The 21,987-nt window shown below is 43.2% G+C and overlaps 1 protein-coding gene across 1 annotated transcript in view; it reads left to right on the forward strand.

Moving 5' to 3' along the window:
• LOC113446540 (transmembrane protein 132D-like) overlaps nt 1-21,987 on the forward strand; it is a 224,075-nt gene that overhangs the window by 41,695 nt on the left and 160,393 nt on the right. Inside the window, exon 2 of the mRNA XM_026716249.2 lies at nt 5,989-6,874. Coding sequence (XP_026572034.2) covers nt 5,989-6,874 — 886 coding nt within the window. The remainder of the gene's footprint in view (nt 1-5,988; nt 6,875-21,987) is intronic.

Raw genomic sequence — 21,987 nt, forward strand, 5'->3', positions numbered from 1 at the left:
CCAGCACCCAAAAGGCAATGTGTGTGCCTCTACCCCCCTACACATATGCACATAATCCCAACCCCTGCCACCCTCACCACCTTCTTACCTGCACTGCGCCCCGCAGCTGAGTTTGTGGCCGGTTTGAGGCCTTTTTTGGCCTCCCAAGGCTTGAGGAAGGCTTCTGCAGGCTTTGCAGGCTGAAAGCTAGCCCTGTTTTGTCACTTCCGGTATTTTCAGAAAAACAGGAAGTGACAAAACAGGGCTGGTTTTCAGCCTGCAAAGCCTGCAGAAGCCTTCCTCAAGCCTTTGGGAGACCAAAAAAGGCCTCAAACCGGCCACAAATCAGCTGTGAAGTACGCCCAGGCCCAGTGAGGTAAGTTTGCCTGCAGCTCGCCTGCCAGCACAAATGGCTTTGCGTGCCACCTGTGGCACGCATGCCATGGGTTCACCATCATGGCCCTACATCATTTCTGACAAATGGCAGTCCAAAACAGTCCCTTAGATTTTGAAGCCACAATGTTGTTCTTCTCCCTGGACCTCGTCTGCCTTGAAGATGACGTGAAGGAAGCCGTATTTTCCCGGGTGTCGCATCACATGTCCAACTTTTCTGGTGGAACAAATTTCTAAGTTCCACCAACCTCAATCCAGACCGAGCTCTCTAAATTTGAGGAAAGTTGCCATGCAGGAGTTTTTGTGTCTGGAATGCCCGCCTTTTCGAACTCGAATGCAAACAACTCTTTGAAAATGCTGACTTTTTGCTGTTTGGATAAGCAGCTGCCAGCTCCTGGCCGATTAAAATTCAGTGCACGGCGTTTCCTCTCTGTTCAGAGAAGAAACCCAGGCTGTTCCACCCAATCGCCTTTGCGCTGCCTCTGTGTGTTTGGAGACACAAACACACACCCCACACATATACACCCAGCACTGTTCCTTCTGTATATCTGTTGCTAAGTTAACTAAAGCCTACTTTTACATTTACAAGCTTGGCTGAAAGAGCATTGTGGATAAAGGAATGGAATGAATTTTTATGGATAAAAATTCTCCTTTTGCACACAATCCTCAGAAAAACCTGATGAAATCTCTCCCTGTGTCTGTTTCTCTCTCTCTCTCTCTCTCTCTGTGTGTGTGTGTGTCTGTCTGTCTCTTTCTCTGTGTGTGTGTGTTTCTGTCTCTTTCTCTACCTTTATCTGCCTCTCTCTCTCTTTCTCTCTCTCTCCATCTTCTTCTTTATTCCCACTTCCTCTTGTTGGTATTATGATGATGATAATTATCATTATTCCACTGCTTTGTATGTATGCCGAGAGTTTCTGGACCGGAGACAAATTCTTTGCCTGTCTAGTCACACTTGGCCAGATAAAAGTATTCGGTTCAATTCAATTTCCCCCCATCTCTGAGCACAGAAGCTGACCCAAGCAGCAGCTAGGAATTTGAAGATGGTGCTGAGGTTAATAAGCAAAGCCAACTGAATGGTTAAATGTTTGGGATTGTCACTCTCTTTTTTATGTTCCTTACCTTCAAAGGCCTGGATTTGCAGGAACGGGGCTTTGACAAGGGAGGAGAGAGAAAAAAAACGGGTGTTAAGATAAGCGAAAGACGCAATCTGAACTGAAAAATTCACAGAGAGGGAGAGAGAAAGAGGGACGGAAGGAGGGAGGGAGGAAGTCTCATCTTTGTTTTCCACAAATATGGATGTCAATATTTTGATTTTGCTGGTCTGCTTCTTCAGGAATTCCTGGATAGTTCCCTCTTATTAAGAGCCGGGGTGATGTAGTGGCTATAATGCAGCAATGCAGGCTAATTCTGCCCACTGCCAGCACTTTGGCAGTTCAATTTTCACCAGCTCAAGGTTGACTCAGCCTTCCATCCTTCCAAGGTCGGTAAAATGAGGGCCCAAATTGTTGGGGGCAAGAGGCTGACTCTGTAAACCGCTTAGAGAGGGCTGTAAAAATGCTGTGAAGCAGTATATAAGTCTAAGTGCTATTGCCCTTCCTTCCTTCCCTTCCCTTCCCTCCCTCCCTCCCTCCCTCCCTTCCTTCTTTCCTTCCTTCCTTCCTTCTTTCCTTCCTTCCTTCCTTCCCTTCTCCTTCTTTCCCTTCCCTTCCCTTCTATGTTGCACAGTGGTTAGAATGCAGTATTGCAGGCTAATTTTGCCCACTGCCAACAGTTCGAATCTCACCAGGCTCAAGGTTTTGACTCAGCCTTCCATCCTTCTGAGGTGGATAAAATGAGGGCCCAAATTGTTGGGGGCAAGCTGCCGCTTAGAGAGGGCTGTAAAGCACTGTGAAGTAGCATGCAAGTCTAAGTGCTGTTGCTATTGCCCTCCCTCCCTCCCTCCCTCCCTCCCTTCCTTTCGTAACTCTGCCCACTGACAGGAATTCGATCCTGACCAGCTCAAGATTGACTCAGCCTCCTTCCGAGGTCAATAAAATGTAGACCCAGATTCTTGGGGCCAAGAGGCTGACTCCGTAAATCTGTGAAGCGGTATAAAAGTCTAGGGGCTATTGCTATGGCTACTACAGGTAGTTCTCAACTTACAACAGCAAGTATGGTTGTTTGTCAAGACAGTCACGTGACTTATATTTTATGGCATTTTTCACGGGGGTTCTTAAACAAACGTTGCGTTTGTTAAACAAACCCATTCCTTTGTCGCTCTGGATAGCGAGAAGGGTGGCGTATAAGCTTCCTTGAATCGTGACCCTTGACGTAAGTCAACTTTCTGAGCCTCCGAGTTACATCCTTCGCTCCCTGTCCTCCTTCCAACCTACGATTTTACTTTCCTTGCCGGTGGCCATAACCTGTCCTCTCCTTTTTTCCTCCCTGGCTGCAGCTGAGTTGCAATTTCCTGCAGACAAGGGTTGGTGTGTGTATGTGTGGCGTGCCAAGAATCCATCAGTTGGTCTTTCTGCAGTTGTGTTGGCCTTTAATTATGCATGCCTTTAAAACACAGTCGTAAAGACACCACAAAGGGATGCCATAAACTCGACTGGCGGCACAGAGAAGTGACATAAAAACCGGGGAAGGCAGGCTTTTGAAGCGGCTTAGCTTGTTTTTTTTTTCCCTCAAAACTCCTTATATCCTTTCTGAAATGCAGATTTTTTTTCTTCTTCTTCTCCTCTCTCTCCCGCTGCCCTGAATTGTATAATTGGAGTCCCACTTTTATTTGTGGAAGGCTTCTAAAATCTTCTCCTTCCCTTCCCAAATGTCTCTTAAGACCTAGTCCTGCGAAGCATCCGCTGCTGTTTGGCAAATGTTTAGAGGCTACCAGATGTAACAGAATCGCACGAGTTGGAAAGGATCTTGGAGGTCTTCTAGTCCAACCCCCTACACCATTTCTGACAACTTGTTACTTTGGAGCAGCGGAGAGGGGCGGGGGCCAGGGCAGCGAAGGGAAGGGCAGGCGGGGGAGAATGAGGAAGGGATTTTCCCCGCAGGTGCAGTAATAAACTTCCAGTGATGAAACACCCACGATTTCTGGAGGCCAGCTGTTCCACTGGTTAATTGCCCTCACTGTGAGGGAGTTTCTCCTTAATTCCAGGTTGCTTCTCTCTTTGATTATGTTGTTTCTTGTCCTGCCTTCTGGTGCTTTGAGGAATAAAAAACAAACCCCTTTTCTTTGGGGCCGTCCCTCAAATAGTGGAATTAGGCTTCATTCTGCATGCAGCTCAGGTTTGCAGAACTCAAAGCGATCTCAATTCACGAAACACTTGAATCCTCAACGTAGAATAGAACAGCAGAGTTGGAAGGGACTTGGAGGTCTTCTAGTCTCCAAGCAGAAAACCCTACACCATTTCTGACAAATGGTTGTCCAATCTCTTCTTAAGGTTGTAAGTTGAGAACAATGTGTAGGTAATATTTTGGGAGCATAGAGTTAATCTACCCGGTGCTGGTTGATGGCATGGATGGCCAATGGTCTGCTGAGTGCCCTCTTCATTTAATGAAAGAGATCCACAAAGTGGCCCCCAGTAGAGAATCAGTATTCTTGGGGTCCTAGTTTACTATCCATCCAAATAACATCTCTGCATGGGCCAACTTTTCATTGATGTTTGATATGTCTCGACTTAAAATCATTCATTTAGTGATCAAAGTTGCAACGGCACTGAAAAAAAAGCCACTTCCGATCGATTTTTCACACTCACGACCGTTGTAGCATCCCCACGATCAAAATTTGGATATTTGGGACAGTGGTCCCTTTGGTGACCGTGTGATGAGCAAAACCGTCAAGGAGGCCAGATTCACCCAACAACCGTGCGACGAACTTAACGACTGCCATGATTCCCTTTAACAACCGTGAAGAGAGAGGTCGTAAAATGGGGCAAAACTCACTGAACAAATGTCTCAACTCGCAACATACATTTTGGACTCAGTTGGGGTTGCAAGTCAAGGACTATGTCAACTCATAAAACATTTATCTGTTCTTTTAGAATTGCCAAGAGAAGGGGGAGGAGTGTAGCAGCTGGAAAAACCAAAACTGCATTCCACAAATGTTTTCAAAGATAGTAACTAGGTGACCGAAGTCTCTGCTGAGCAAAATTCTAATTGGAGAGCATGATTGATGACTCTTGGCTGTGGATGTGTCCCATTGGAGAATATGGATTACGATACACCCAGAGGGGTGGAGGGAAAACCAGGGTCAAGGGTGACAATGAATGATGTGTCTCAGAGTCAGCTACACTCAGGCAGTGCTGGACATGTTAATTCCCAATAAATCCTTTTGAAGTTTTGGAAGTTTGGCTCGAGACTCATGACTTAAATGGGGGTCACCACCGGAGTCCTGACGGTCTACTTGTATCAGTGAGTGGGAATGACAGGAGGATGTTTAGATTGGAGAGCTTGGACTGTGATTCCCATCATCCTCTACCTTGGTTGGCCGAGGCTTAAGGGACTTGGCATTCCAAGCATAAACATCTACCAGACATTGAGCCTGGGAATTAATCTAATTAGCTCTGCAGTAATTGGAAATAATTTCAGGCATAGATCTTTTTGCTTGTCTAATGAGGTAGAGAGAGTGGAGTCTGTTACACGTTGGCTGGGCTTAACCGTGTTACGGATTTAACTTCTGTTCTGGGTTTCAGAATCCATTGAGCCATGAATAAACCAAATATGTCGAATCGCTCCAAGATGCTAAGCCGCAATAAAGAGATCCAGCTTAGCATGTCGCAACACCGCCACTCCTTTCCCTACCTTGACTAATCCTGCTTTGTGAACCCAGCAAAAAAGAAGGTGAGCTCTAAAGGAGTGGTGTCATGCCCCTCTTGAAGTCTGAATCTGAGGAGGAAAATGAAAAGCTGACACAGGGAGTGGGAGTGTGGCTCCACTGGCTGTGGAGGAAACTGGGGAAGGGAAAAATCCAGCTGGGAAGAGCAGGGAAGAGGTAGAACAAGGGAGATGGAGTTCAGAGGAAGACCCAGGCCCACCCCATCTTCATCCTAGGGCATGCAGGAAGGAACAGAGGAGAGAGCAACATGGGTTGCGTGGCTTATGGGGGAGGAGAGGGCCCTGATTCCCTTCATTAGCCACGGCTGGGAAGAGAATTTAAAATAAATGCATGCTGAGTGCGACGTCTGCTGGGAGCAAATGTGAGTTTATCTTGTGTTGACTTTGGTTATCTGTATTTCTGGCATCTTCCCAACCGTGTTGAGCTATTGCTGTGCCGTCCTGTCTGGAATTCTTGCTCCTGCCCTGCCAAACTAATTACCTCATTTTGCCTTGATTTGACTTACAGTTACAGTTTTTGTTGACCACATTTTGGACTTGATTCTCTGCAGCCAAAGGCTGTTCCTGGGAGAATTTTTCTTCAGCCAGAAGGTAACCAGGACATTGGGGGAAAAGTTGGAGCTAATAAAGGGACTGTTATTGATTAACTGACTGTGTTGCCTTTCTGCCATGTCCTGGGTCATCACAAGCGTTGACCTACCTTCTCCAGATGGTGCTGGTCTTGGCTTTTTGAGCTATCTGAGGCTTAGAGTCTAATCTATCCTTTCCTTTTTCCTTTTCCTTTTTTTTTTGCAGTGTCCGAAAGCCGCGGGGTTTTGGAAAGCGTCCAAAAATTCTCCTTGCTGCCAACGTACCTGCCGGTGAGTTATCACATCCACAACGCAGACATCTCCTTCTTCCTCAAAGAAGCCAACCAAGATATCATGAGGAACTCTAGCCTTCAATCCCGTGTGGAATCCTTCCTCATCTACAAAGCCAAGAGGCTGCCCACCTTAAATGCCACCTATGGGCCTTTTTCCATCGAGCAAGCAGTACCTCAGGACCTGCTGTCTTCCTCCAACCTCTTCAGGTCCACCGTCCCCAGGATATCACTCAACTGGAAGTTGAAGGCCTACATCTTGAACCGCAATGTTTATTCGAGCAGGCCCAAAGTCCAGGTTCTCTTCTACATTGTCGGGAGAGATTGGGATGACTACAGAGTCTCGGAGCAGCTACCTTGCTTGAGGGTCTTCGCTTTTCGGGAGACGAGAGAAGTCCGGGCCACCTGCAGGCTAGCAGAAAGCCTGGGGTTTTGCACGGCAGAGTTGGACTTGCTCCCCAGCTGGTTCAACCCTCCCACCGTGGTGTCCGGCCGGAAGAAGTTTCTGAATCAGTCGGAAGGGAGTCGAGTGGAATTATACTACGCCCTTCAAGACGAGAATGGGGATTGTACCAAGGAGGACTCGAGAAGGAACAACGGCGTCAGACCCGCACGCAATGATGTTGATGAATCAGGGCCGCCCCTGGAAAGGATCGGAAGCGTTTTTCTCTACCAGGCCCAAGGGAGCCCCCCGTTAAGTGAACTGTGGCTGGATAGTAATGTCGTCCTTCAGTACCTATCCAAGACCCTAAAGCAAGGAGAAGTGTTGACTTTCGTGGTGTCTATGGCTAAAAACTCAACCCAGGACCAGTTCACATTGAGGTAAAGCAACGTGGTCTTTCAGATAACAGGGTAGACTGGAGAACCAATTGGTCCAGGGTGGTATAAGGTGGTCTGCCTTGAGCTGGGTGGTTAGATTAGAAGAGCACCAAGGTCCCTGCTGCTCTATGATTCTGGGCTTGAATCTGTGACTCTACGGTTGATTCCATAGTCGTTCTCCAAGATGGTATGAACTCTCCTGCCTTGAGCTGCATGGTTAGGCTAGAAGAGCGCCCAGGTTTTTACCTGCCCTTTGAGTCTATGATTCTCCCTCTATAAAAGTGAAATGCCCTTCATGCACAGTGGTGGGATTCAAATTTTTTTTACAACTGGTTCTGTGGGCATGGCTTGGTGGGTGTGGCATGGGAAGGATACTGCAAAATCCCTATTCCATCCCTGCCCCACTGACCTGCTTTCCAGCTCCGTTCTCCTGTGTAGGGCAACCAAAGAAGACCCAGCCAATCAGCTGGGACTCAATGGGAGGCAGAGAAGAGATGGGGTTGGCGGGGCCAGTCAGAGGTGGGATTGGCTGGTTCTCCAGAACTACTCAAAATTTCTGCTACCGGTTCTCCACAACTGGTCAGAACCAGCTGAATGCCACCTCTGCTCACGCATCATCACAAAATCACCAGAACCGTAAAGCCTGCAAACTTGAAATTTGGCATGTGTGTTCTTCTTGGTTTTTAGGTGCTCACTAAGAAAGGATTTTTTGAAATGACCACCTGAGAATTAGTATTTCCTATATTATTATTATTAACACCCTCTGATGCTAAGGAGTTCTACTCCCCCTCCCCACTTGAAAAGAAATCTGTTCCAAATGCAAAACACAAGCAGAGGAGTTTCAGTTTCAGTTTCACAGCACAAAACAGCCTTAGTCCAGAAGAGTTGAGTTAAGCCACGCCCAGGCTCCTTGCTGTCTCCTTCTTGCTCACACACCAAATACTGTTTCAGTTTTCAAACAGCCCTCAACTTTCTCACACACTGACAGGATACTAGTCAGATGAATACTGATAGATGCTGGTAGGCAGAGGCAGAATTTTTTTCTCCTTATTTTCCTCCCCCAAAACTAAGCCCGACCACATAGTTTTGTAACAAAGCACGTGTATCAAGCTAGTGAGTCTATAATTCTGTGACTTGATTTCATGATGATTCTCGAGGATGGCATGAAATCTCCTGCCTTGAGTGCAGGCAGTTAGACTAGAAGACCTTGAAGGTCCCAGCTCTGTGATTCTGTGATTCTACCATACTGCAATTGATGCTATGATAATTACTTCTCATTCCCCCATGTTTCCCCCGTCCCCCGCGCTCTGCCAATGTTAAAAAATACTTTGTGCTTCCAGTTTTGGCTCGATGTGTTTTACAAAGTGTCTGTTTGTCCAAGAGGGTAGTAGGGTGTCATCTCTTTGGTGTGTCACACAATATCGGACATAATGACCACCATACCGTTAGGTCTAGATTTGGATTGGACTGAGTCGTCCATTTGCAATATTTAGATATTGGCATGAGATGAGCATTCTGATCCCTTGGTATTTGAGCTAGTATACATTTAGATCAGGGGTAGTCAACCTTTTTATACCTACAGCCCACTTTTGTATCTCTGTTAGTAGTAAAATTCTCTAACCGCCCACCTGTTCCATGAAAGCTGGATCGCCGGAATACTAGTGGGTGGTAGGGACCAGGTTGACTACTACTGATTTAGATGAGGTCCATAACTTGGTGCTAGGGTTTGTGTTTCATAGACAGTTGATTTGAAATTTGGTTTCAAGGAACTAATTTAAGTTCCTATTATCAGCCCTCAAAACCAAGAATGATACGTGGTGATACTTCCAAGCAGAAGAATGGTTCTACACCTCCAGACAGAATCTTGCCAAATTAAAGCAGATTACTATCGACATGGTCTGTATTTTGGGAACTGCTATAAACTGTTTTTTTCTCTCTTCCTCTCATACAAACTCTCTAAATAGAATTGTCTCTTGCTCCTATACCTGTTCACCCATGAAACAACATGTTCCCCCATGTTGTACAATGTAGTATTATTATTGTCCTTCTCATCTTCTTTACTACTCCTTCTTATAGGTATGATTATTTTGATTATTAGTACTCTGTTGCTTTGCATATATACTGAGAACTTCTGCAGTGGAGGTGAATTCTTTGTGTGTCTAATCATATTGGCCGAACAAAATATTCCTAGTCTAGTCTAGTCTACTTTTTACTCTACTCTGTTGTTTCATTTAGTTTGTTTACTTCTATTCTACTCTACGCTACACTGGTGGGATTCTACCAGTTTCCCTACTGGTTCGGTGATCGCGCACTTCATGCACTTAATGTGTGTGCACGCAGAGTTTTCCAAATACCAGCTAAGGCTCTGCTGTGCCAATCAGCCGAGAGGATAAAGAACAAAAAAGCGCAGAGGCAGGTGGGAGGGCCGATCCTGCACTATTCTTTTCTTTCTCCTCAGTAAAAAAAAAAAAAGCTCCAATGATCAGCTATCAGTTTGGCTGAACCAGTAGTAATTTTTGCTACCGGTTTGGTCAAACTACACTGAACCAGTAGCATTTAACCAGTGCTACTCTCTATATTATGTTAAGTTATGTTATGTTATGTTATGTTATATCCCATCTTTCCTGGGAATCCAGATTACTACATTCCATTATAGTTGTCATGCCAGGTGATGGTGTTACAGGGTTTGCAGAACTTTTAGGAGCCCAGCTTGGGAGGGAAAATGAGCCTTGAAGCAATGCCCCAATACTCCTTGTAGGAGTGGATTGCCACTCCTCTTCACTAAAAGTAGTTTATGTGTAGCATTAGGCAAAGCTACCCTATGCAAAGGGAGTGACACGTTAAACTGGACTGGCTATAGTGCATCTTGGCTCTGTGCTTTGCTATGTCAGCTTGGAACACGGCATCTCTACGGGACAAAATTTCTCAGTGAGTTGGCCCATCTATAATTTCCATGCCTCTAATTCTTATAAAGTACCACAGGTGTCCAATTTCCCTTCCACAATCTCTGCGTTTAAGTGCAGAATGGGTAGCCTTCTTTCATTCAAAGCACATAATCAGGCAGACCTCTTTATATCGCTGCAATAGTGGTTAATTTTTACTGCCGGGTGCAGATGGTGTAGTGTTAGAGCCACCTTTTGGAAAGCACGTTGCTCTTGGCCCCTTGGGATCTAGTCAGAGTGCAGAATCGCTTTTTGAGAAACAAGAAGGAAGTGAGATAAAACTGACTTAATGTCATTTGCCTAGGATGAGTAGATGCCAAATGTTGGACTTTTTTTTATAGTTGATTCTGGTTCTACGAGCACAGCTAATTAAGGGAAAGACATGAAAGATAAAACTTTTGGGTTTGGCTGGCAAGCAGTAATGTTTCAGGACCCTGGACAGCTCCACAGAAGAGAGTTGTTGCCTTAGGACAGGTAAACACAATTTAAATTTTCGAAAGAGTTCAATGGGTGAGCTTTTTTTCCCCGAATAACTTTATTACATTTTACAAAGCATATCCATAAAAGCAACAATATAAACTAACAATCTACAGAAACGATAAAGAGTAAAAAGAGAATAGGCATGGGAGTGTGAACAAATATAAAGAAAAAGAAAGAAAAACACAAGTATATACAAAAATAACTCCTGACTTCTTCTCTGAAGAATGCAAAAGAATGCTTACTTTCAACTCTTAGTTTAAGACTACATGTAGTCCTCGACTTACAACAGTTCATTCAGTGACCGTTCAAAATTACGATGGCACTGAAAAAAGTGAGTTACGACTATTCTTCACACTTATAACCATTGCAGCATCCCCTGGGCCATGCTTGGCAACGGACTCATATTTATGACAGTTGCAGGGGTCATGTGATCCCCTTTTGTGACCTTCTTGACAAGCAAAGTCGATGGGTAAGCCCGATTCACTTAACAGCCATGTTGCCAACTTAACAACGGTGACAAGAAAGGTGCCATGCCCTTGTTAGAATTGGACTCCAAGGGAGAGGAAGAACAGCCGACAGGAAGTGGAGGTGTGGCTCTGGAGGTTGTGGAGGAGGCTGGGGAAGGGCAGAGGCCAGCTGGGCAGTCGGAGGAAGAACCAGGCCCATCTCCTCTCCATCCTAGGACACGCAGGGAGGAGAGGATAAGGGAGCAACTTGGCTTACGAGAGAGGAAGCAGCCATGACCCCCCTCATTGGTTGCAGCTGGGGAGAATAGGATATAAGAGAGATGGTTAAAGCACTACGTTGCCAGAAGCAAAGCATGTTTGATTTTGAGCTGAAGTTATCTTGGTTGGCGTCCTTCCAACAGACTGTGCTTTGCTATCTCCTTAAAGTTGGTAATTACTTATCTTGGTCCGTTGTGGAATTTCCTTCATTGTCGTTTGTTTTGGGTTTTATTTCACCTCTATCTGCTCATTAAGTTCGGACTGTATTGCTTTCTTTTGAAGACTATTTTTGAATAAGTTTAATCTCCAACTGAGAATTATTTGAACAGTGGGGCCAAGTTGGAGGCATTAAAGGACATTTATTTACGTTTTGGATTTTGTTATGTTTGTGTACACCCCGAGTCATCACAAAAGGTCATAAAATGGGACAAAACTCACTTAACAAATGTCTCACTTAACAACAGAAATTTTGGGCTCAATTGTGGCTATAACTTGAGGACTACCTGTATGACAAAATAATCATTCTCCCGCTCCAAAAATATATATATTTACCCGAGCAAAGCTGAATGCCATATATATACATACATATATATATATATATGTGTGTATATATATATATATATATGTATGTATGTATGCATGTGTATGTATGTATGTATGTATGTGTATGTATGTATGTATGTATGTATATGTATATGTATATGTATATGTATATATGTATACATATACATATACATATACATACATACATACATACATATATATATTTGTTTGTTTTCTTAAGTTTTTGCGGGCACTTACATATATGGTATTCAGCTTTGTTCGGGTAGAGCTTGTAATTACAGGTGAACATTATGGTTGAACTTTTATGCTGCTGTCCCCCAATTGGTGGTAATGGTTCCATGGTGATGGAAGGGAATATTTTTCTATTCATCTTTCTAAATGACTTTTTTTTTTGGTTCTTAGAAAGACTGTACTTAGAAAGGGATTGTTCAACCCTTTGTCTGAAATGGTATAGGCCAGGGGTAGGGAAACGTGGCTCTTTTATCACTTATGGACTTCAACTCCCAGAATTCCTGAGTGAGCCCCTGGCCTACCGGTTTTTCAGTTGTGGGGGAAATCAATTTTGGACTTGAATGGGGCTGTTTAATGTAAAAATTGGGAAAAATTGGGCCTCCTAGAAGTTCCGGAAATCCAAAAACGGGCCTGTTTCCAGCCTCCAGATAGGGCCTCCAGAGCCTGAGGGAGGTAGTTTTCACCCTCCCAGAGGCTCGAGGAAAGCCTCCGGATCCTGGGGAAAGCAAAAACGCCCTCCCCACCATGATGCAGGAGGCCGACTAGGCCACACCCACCCAGCAACCGGGCAGAGAACCAGTTGCTGAAGTGTTTGAAGCCCCGCCCTTGCCTGGTAACGTCACTCCTCCTCCCTCCGACCAGGTGTGAACATGTCCTTGGTTCCTCAGAGAAAGTATTTTGTTTTGGCTACAAAACCCCAGCTCTCTCTACTCCCTATCCCGTTAGCTCCAGCAACACTGAAGCTTCCGATTGGCTTCAGTCAGGTCAGATCCAGGGTTGACAGAAACTTTGGGCTGACTTTCTAAATATCCCACCCGCTTCTATTTTCAGCAGCTGAAGCCCTCCGACTTTTTCAGTGCAGAAAGACAGGATGTAGATGTTTTGAAAGATGTAATTGAATATTACTGAAGCACAAAGCTCGGCATAGAACCAATCACACTTGTGGAAAAAAAAAAGGCTATTAGACAACCAGATTCAACAATATCTGAACAAACAGCCCCTATTCCCTCTGATTTATTAACAATAAACAATGAAAATCACTCTGAAGGAGAACAGAAAACAGCAATGAAAAGAGAGCCTCGACAAATGCCAAAACCCAAAAATAACAAAATTAAGTGTGACAAGAATACAAAAATGTTTGTTATGTCTAATTTCTCAGCAGTGTGTATATTCTGTGTAAAACAAAATAAAGAACATTTTTTTTAAAAAAATCCCTTAATGCCCAAAGCAGCAAAATTAAAAGCGACATCATATTCTAAGCCTTGCCTGGTGTTGGGTATTTATTGAACAGTCTCAAATCTCCAATGGTAGTGAGGTCTTAACTTGCGATTGGTTTTATTTTATCAATAAAACTACCCAGAGGCGTTAGGAATCAGGCAGTGTATCAATTTAATGAATCTGTACTAATTATTATATTATTTTTTTTCTCACCACTCTCTGAACTCGGCTGTTTTGTTGCAGAATTTCATTACTAAACTAGGTAACATCTTCAGTGTTAGAAAAGAGGAGGATTTGGGAGGAGGAGGAGGAAGAAGAGAAGGAAGAAGAGAAGGAGAAGGATGGGTACTTGATGCTGTCTGAGCGTGGTGGCTTTCTTGGATAGATTTCATTATCAAACTAGGTAACATCATCAGTGTTTAAAAAGGAGGAGGAGGAGGAGAAGGAGGAGAAGGATGGGTACTTGATGCTCTCTGAGTTTGTTGGCTTTCTTGTAGGTATTTCTTTACCAAACTAGGTAATATCATCAGTGTTAAAAAGGAGGAGGAAAGTGGGGGAGGAATTAAAATTTCATTTTCAGGGGTCCTTGGAGTTCTCCGAGCTTAGTTGTTCTCTTGCAGATGTTTTGTTACCCAACTAGGTAACATCGTGGAAATAATTTGTTTTAATCCAGAAGAAAACACGATTCTAGGTCCTTCTAGGTTTTATAACACAATTTAGCTGAAGTCTCACTCTTGCCCCAAGCTGTGGCAAAAGCAGTTGCTTCATAAAACTTTAGAAAGGGGCGAAGTCTTGCAATTTCTCCCAAGACCCCCAAAGTTGTCAAGTGTCTGGCTTTTCTGGCCTCAGCAAAAGCCGCCTTGAGATATGCAACCCCCTCAATCCGTGTTCTCAGACATTCCTTCCTGCTGTTGTTTACTTCCAATCACTCTTCCAAGTCCCACATTCCCATAAGTCCTATCAAAGCGTGTCATACAATGAAATAATTGCCAAGCCCGAGAACTTGGCAGGTGATCAGTAGAGACATTAGAGGAAAATCTGGAAAAAGGGTGGGCAAGATGCCAAGGCGTTTTTGACAGATCGCTCTTTTACCTGGTATTTAATTGCTATCCCTGTTTAACTTAATAAAAATAAGAGGGTTGCCTTGCTTTCTGAGATAATGAGAAGAAGAGTTGGGAAATAAAAAACAAAACAGCCTTTCCCTGGTCGTGCATTGGAGATGTGGAATGGAGAAGCAGATACCTGAACAAAATGGAAGGTGATTCAGGCTTAGATGAGCGGAACCTTCTGGTATTGAAGGTGAGCTTCTCATTCCTGTCTTGGTACTTCAGCCCAGATGAGCAGGACAATTTGGAATGAACACCTTTCAAATGGTGTAGGAGTATGAATGGATTTCCAGAGGGGGAAAAAAAACTATAGTGTACAGGAGCCATTTGCACTACTCTGGTGACCCTGAGGACACAGACAAACCTTCAAGTGGCCTCAATGACCTCTCAAAGGATGCAAATGACCAGCTGCCTTCGAGGTTCGGGCGTGCACAAGCGCACCAACGTGCCTACCATCCCTGTCCTATTGTTTCTTTTATTTTTCGTATATGTATTCATTTCATGTATTCATAACTAGGTTTATCCTTTTACCTATTACATTGTAAGCGATTGAAAAATCAAATGAATTAAAATTAAAATTAAATCCTTCCCATTCCCCACCATCCAGTCAGAGCGGAAGAAGCAGGAAAGGAAAGGAAAAAGGAAAAAGCAAGGAAGTTCAGTGGCCTCTTGAAAAAAAATCACCTTTTGGACACACCAACCGTTATTCCTATCCTTTCTCAGTCAATTCCTTTAGGTGGTAACTGGGGAGAGAAACCCACTTTCCCAGTTTTTCAGGAGGGTCTTGCTCAACTCTTGTTAATCTGTAACCTGTAACTCCATCCTGGTTTGCTTAGTTAGTTGGCTTGCCAACTCAGCGTGCATTTTTCCTCTCTCTGTTGTGTCCCAGATGTTGCTTCCCCCCCCCCCTCTCTTTTTAAAGCAGTCAGTGAGGGATTTAAGTACATCAGAATGACATCTCCCTCTATTAGGTGAAAGTGTGATGGATGACAGTACCAGCACCTGCAAAGTAGGTTCCTTGCAACTTGTCACTGGCAATCGCATTTGCCATCTGTCTTCTATTTATCCCACCACAGGCCTGACAGCTCTCTCTCATATTGTTTCATTTTCTTATCACTGCAACCCTCTCAATGTTGTCTCTACGGATGGCCCAAAAAGTATTGGAATACCAGAATGGGAGACATTGTGTGTGTGGGGGGGAAGAGAAGTAATACGCACCCACAACGCCCCCCACCTCCCACTGATCTCAAAATTGCTTTTAAAAAGATGAGTTCCCCTGGCCCAGAAGTGTGCAAAGACCCCTCAAAAACCAGCATTTTAAATCTGATTTCTTCCCTCTCCTTTTTTTTTTCTACCTTAATGGAAGCTTTATTGGAAAAAGTTCAGTTCTTCTTCTTCTTTTCTAAATTCCTGAAGTCTTCCATGGTTTTTTTTTTTTTTTTTTTAAATATATATATATGAAAGCAAAATGCCACTCACGCATCATCACAAAATCTCCAGAACCATAAAGCCTACAAACTTGAAATTTGGCACGTATGTTCCTCTTGGCTTCTTGGTGTTCAGTGAGAGGTTTGTTAAGCGGGTTTTGTCCTGTTTTACGGCCTTGCTTGCTGGCGTTGTTAAGCGAGCCGCCATGGTTGTTAAATAAGCAACACAGTTATTCAGGTAATCCGGCTTCCCCACTGACTTTGTTTGTCAGAAGTTCGCGAAAGGGGGAGTCACCATCGAAAATGTGAGTCAGTAGTCAAGCGCTGGAATTTTCATCACGTGACCAGGTGGGAGCACAGTTGCCATGGTCATCAGTGGGAAAAAAATGGACCGAAATCACTTCTCTCAGAGCTGTTTTAGGTTTGACCGCTCACTAAATGAACTGTTGTAAGGCAAACAAAAACCACACAAGAGCATTTGGATTATCTGAACTGATGATCATTTGATCATCATTTTTTGACAGGGAGAGCAATCCACCTGTGGAAGAGAAGTTGCCTTCGGAAGTTGTGGGAGCTTCATCACTTGAGACTTTCAAGAAGAGACTGGACTCCCATCTGTCAGGAATGGTGTAGGGTCTACTGCTTTGGCAGGGGTTGGACTAGATGGCCTACAAGGTCCCTTCCAACTCTTATTCTGTTCTGTTCAGGTTGAGATATCTGACTAGACAGCTACACTAGAAAGAGTGCAGAGAAGAGCAACCAGGAGGATGAGGGGACTGGAGGTTAAAACATACAATGAACAGGTGCAGGAACTGTGCCTGGCTAGTCTAGTAAAGAGAAGGACCAGGGGAGACTTGATAGTGGTCTTCCAATATTTGAGGGGCTGCCAAAGAGTGGAGGAAGGGGGTCAAGCTATTTTCCAAAGCACCAGAAAGCCAGACAAGGAATAATGGATGGAAACTGATCAAGGAGAGATTCAACCAGGAAATAAGGAGGAATTTTCTGACAGTGAGAACAATCAACCCACGGAACAGAAGTTGCCTCCAGAAGTTTTGGGAGCTTCATCACTGGAGGCTTTCAAGAAGAGACTGGACTGCCATCGGTCAGAAATAGGGTAGGGTCTCCTGCTTGGGAGGAGGGTTGGACTAGATGACCTACAAGATCCCTTCCAACTCTGTTAATCTAAATCTATCTAAGATTATCAAAGGCCTGGAGGCTAAAACATACAATGAATGGTTGCAGGAACTGGGCATGGCTAGTCTAGGGAAGAAAAGGACCAGGGGAGACAGGATAGCATTGCTCCAATATTTGAGGGGCTGGAAAAAGGAAGAAGGGGCCAAGCTATTTTCCAAAGCACCCGAAGGCCAGACAAGGAATAATGGATGGGAACTGATCAAGGAAAGATTCAACCTGGAAATAAGGAGGAATTTTCTGACAGGGAGAACAATCAACCCATGGAACAGAAGTTGCCTTCAGAAGTTGTGGGAGTTTCATCCCTGGAGGCTTTCAAGAAGAGACTGGACTGCCATCTATCTGGAATGGTGTAGGGTCTCCTGCTTGGGCGGGGGTGGTGGTTGGACGAGATGACCTACAAGATCCCTTCCAACTCAGTTAACCTGTAATCTGTATCTATTGAGCAAATCACACATTGTTAAGTGAATCCAGTGGGTGTTTTGTTTTGTTTTTGGCCAGAAATCAATCAAAAAGGTAACAAATCATGCCATTGCATTTCTGTCGTAAATGCCAACTGGTTGCCAAGCCCCCAAATTGCGATCACATATACACACAGGTAGTGCGGCAGTTGTAAGCATGTGCATAAGTTGTGAGTCAGTTTTTCCAAGGCTGCCGTAATTCCGAACCATCATTAAATGGTTGTAAGTGGAGGACTACCTGGCCCACAGGATCTAAACTGCCTTGAGACGGGGCGATAAACGCCATGAAGCAAATGGGGAGAGGCATGCATCGTGGTTTAAAAACAATGTATCTGATATTAATACAGTTGAGAAAGCCCAGAAATATTTCACAAGAAGATTTCTCCACTCCTCTACTCGTTGCAGAATACCTTATGCCACCAGACTTGAAATTCTAGACCTGGAAAACCTTGAACTATGCCGCCTTCGGTCCGATCTAAGTATAGTATATAAAATCATACATTGCAATTTCCTACCTGTCAATGAATACTTCAGCTTCAACCATAACAACACAAGAGCAAACAATAGATACAAACTCAAGGTAAACCGCTCCAAACTCGATTGCAGGAAATACAACTTCAGCAACAGAATGGTCAATGCCTGGAATACTCTACCTGACTCTGTGGTTTCTTCCCCAAACCCCAAAAACTTTAACCTTAGACTGTCTACTATTGACCTCACCCCTTTCCTAAGAGGTCTGTAGGGGGTGTGCATAAGCGCACCAACGTGCCTACCATCCCTGTCCCATTGTTTCTTTTTTTATTTTTCTTATACCAATCCATTTCATCTATTCATAACTATGTATTGTATATACTTATACCTATTATCTTGTAAGTGATTGACAAATCAAAATAAATAAAATAAAAATAAAATCAATAAACAATCGTTTCGACACTTTAAGCCCAAATAAAAAATTTTGCTGGCTTTTTTTTTTTCTTTTATACTCTCCGTCTCAGTTTCTAAGTGAGACTCTTTCCCCTCCTCTGTAAACACCGGGTTGTTTATTAAGCTTGTTTTAAGGAGAGCCCCGAAAAGAGTAGCTTAATATTTACAAATGGTTACCCCCCCCATGCTTTGATTAACCTCTTCCATCAGCCCCCGCCTTTGTAATCACAGTTAAACGAGAGCAATTTGGCTGCCGAATTAAGTGGGAGGTTGAGTGGGTGCGAAAGAAATTTTCCCCACCATAAATCCAGGGCCCTGAATTAAAGACCTCTTCTATGCATGCTAACTAGTTCCTTACTCGTGCAATGGAACACTTAGGATGGCAAGCTCCATATAGCATGGAAGAAGATAGCCCTGCAAGGAATGGGTCAAAACTTTTGCTTTGGATTAAATTTGGGAGAGGGAGAAAATTTTGAAAATCCATCCATCCATCCATCCTTCCATCCATCCATCTGCCCATCCTTACCTACCTACTTACTATTTCACCATCTATTCACGCACCCACCCATCTCTTTCTCTCTGTCCATCCGTCTGTCTCTCTATCTATCCACCATCTCCATCCATCTCTCTCTCTCTCTGTCTATCCATTATCTTTCTCACTCTTTATTCACGTAGTTTCCACACTGCTTTTACATTAGCTTTACTCATGAATTAATGAGTAATTGAAATTGAGATTGGTCATGAGTGAGAACAATCAACCGATGGAACAGAAGTTGCCTTCGGAAGTTGTGGGAACTTCATCACTGGAGGCTTTCAAGAAAAGACTGGACTGCCATCTGTCGGAAATGGTGTAGGATCTCCGGCTTGGGCGGGGGGTTGGACTAAATGACCTACAGTACAAGGTCCCTTCCAACTCTGTTAATCTGTAATCCTTCAATCTCAATCTCTCTCCATCTCTCTCTACATTTTTCTTTCTCTCTCTCTTTCTGTCTGTCTCTCTGTCTCTTCAAGTATCATATAAAGAATGGTTGCTGGAATTGGGTATGTCTAGTCTGATGAAAAGAAGGACCAGAGGTGACATGATAGCAGTCTTCCAATATCTCAGGGGCTGCCACAAAGAAGAAGAAGTAAAGCTATTCTCCAAAGCAGGACAAGAACCAATGGGTGGAAACTAATCCAGGAGAGAAGCAACCTAGAATTAAGGAGAAATTTCCTTGCCTCCAGAAGTTGTAAATGCTCCAATACTGGAAGTTTTTAAGAAGAGATTAGATAACCACTTGTCTGAAATGGCATAGGGTCTCCTGCCTAAGCAAGGGGTTAGACTAGAAGACCTCCAAGGTCCCTTCTAACCCTGTTATTCTATTCTACTCTAACACACATCTCCAATGCATGACAAGGCCAAGGAAGGCTTCATATCTGTAATTTAATTTTAGGCAAAATTCTCTAATTATGAAAGTTCCACTACATCTCATAAACCGAACCATTAACCCGAGGTTCTGAATTGCAGCGGAGGTTGTGTGATTCAGCAGCTCTGAAGTCAGTGAAGCATGGCTTGAGTTTGGCCAGAGAATCGGACATGGTTCAGTTGGATTTATTATTCATCCACTTTTGGCTTTTAGGCAGTTTTTTTTTCTCTCCCCGTTTCTGAATTAGATGGTTCCAGCTGCATTGCCTGGCTTAACTTTTCTGGGAGCCCATCTGGAAAAAAAACCACATCATAATTCAGTTCATTTGATCTTCATTTGAACTTCTTTATAGAATAGAATAGAATAGAATAGAACAGAATATAGAATAGAACAGAATAGAACAGAACAGAATATAGAATAGAACAGAATATAGAATAGAACAGAATATAGAACAGAATATAGAATAGAATAGAATAGAATAGAATAGAACAGAATATAGAATAGAACAGAATATAGAACAGAATATAGAATAGAATAGAATAGAATATAGAATAGAACAGAATATAGAATAGAATAGAACAGAATATAGAATAGAACAGAATATAGAATAGAATAGAATAGAATAGAATAGAATAGAATAGAATAGAATAGAATATAGAATAGAACAGAATATAGAATAGAATAGAATAGAACAGAATATAGAATAGAACAGAATATAGTATAGAATAGAATAGAATAGAATAGAATAGAATAGAATAGAATAGAATAGAATAGAATACTGTATTGGCCAAGTGTGATTGGACACACAAGGAATTTGTCTTGATGTAAATACTCTCAGTATACATAAAGAAAAGGTACATTCGTTAAGAATCAAGAATCATAACGTACAACACTTAATGATAGTCATAGGGTACAATCAACAATCAAATCATACTAGGAAACAGTCAATATAAATCGTAAGGATACAAGCAACAAAGTTACAGTCCTAAAATCACAAGTGGGAGGGGATGGGTGATAAGGAGTGATGAGAAGATTAACAGTAATAGTAGTGCAGACTTTGTAATAGTTGAACAGCATTGAGGGAATTATTTGTTTAGCAGAGTGATGGCATTTGGGAAAAAACTCCCCTTGTGTCCGGTTGTTCTGGTGTGCAGGGCTCTATAGCATCGTTTTGAGGGAAGGAGTTGAAACCGTTTATGTCCGGGATGTGAGGGGTCTGTAAATATTTTCAGAGCCCTCTTTTTGACTCGTGCAGTATACAGGTCCTCAACTGAAGGCAGGTGGGTAGTAATTGTTTTTTCTGCAGTCCTAATTATCCTCTGAAGTCTGTGTCTGTCCTGTTGGGTTGCAGAGCCAAACCAGACAGTTATAGAGGTGCAGATGACAGACTCAATCATTTCTCTGTAGAACTGGATCAGCAGCTCCTTGGGCAGTTTGAGCTTTCTGAGTTGGCACAGGAAGAACATTCTTTGTTGTGCTTTTTTGATGACATTTTTGATGTTAGGTGTCCATTTTAGGTCATGTGATATAGTAGAACCTAGAAATTTGAAGGTCTCTACTGTTGATACTGTGTAGTATTGTAAGAGGTGGTAGTATGGGAGGGTTTCTTCTAAAGTCTACCACCATTTCTATGGTTTTGAGGGTGTTCAGTTCCAGATTGTTCCAGTTACACCACGAGGCAAGTTGTATAACCTCCTGTCTGTATGCAGATTCATCATTGTCTCAAATGAGACCAATCACTGTTGTGTCATCAGCAAACTTCAGTATTTTTACAGGTGGATCGTTTGAGATGCAGTCATTGGTATATAGGGAGAAGAGAAGTGGAGATAGCACACAGCCTTGGGGGCGGGGGCACTGTGCTGATTGTACAGGTATCGGGTGTGATTCTGCCTTCACCTGCTGCTTCCTGTCTGTTAGGAAGCTTATGATCCACTTACAAGTGTGTTCAGGTACCGCTAGTTGGTTTAATTTACTTAGAAGAGTGTCTGGAATGATAGTATTGAATGCTGAACTGAAGTCTACAAAGAGGACCCTTGCGCAGGTATTTGGAGATTCAAGGTGTTGTAGGATGTAATGCAGAGCTGCGTTAACAGCATCATCTGTCGATCTATTTGCTCGGTATTTAAATCTTTGAAGTCAGCAAGGTTGGGGTTTTTTTTTTGGCCTGATGGGTTTTATTTGTATGTTTCTAATTTGTTACTCCCATCTTTACCTGTCTATTTACCTACAGAGTTAACCACTTTACCAACTGATGATTAAAAACAATAGAAATCACGATGGTGGGGATGGAACCAATTCTTATTAGTTTAATGCAAAAGTTCTGGCTGATAAGGAAGATGTGAACCATTTCCCAGAAAGTGACAAAAAAGGGGTCATGATGGAGATACCAAAGAGTGTATTGTATAATTCTGGGGGCCTACAGAAGTCATTTACCCATATTT

The sequence above is a fragment of the Pseudonaja textilis genome, chromosome 15 (genome assembly GCF_049901715.1).
Source record: "Pseudonaja textilis isolate UNSWEBS1 chromosome 15, rPseTex1.2, whole genome shotgun sequence".
NCBI classification, from domain to species: Eukaryota; Metazoa; Chordata; class Lepidosauria; order Squamata; family Elapidae; genus Pseudonaja; species Pseudonaja textilis.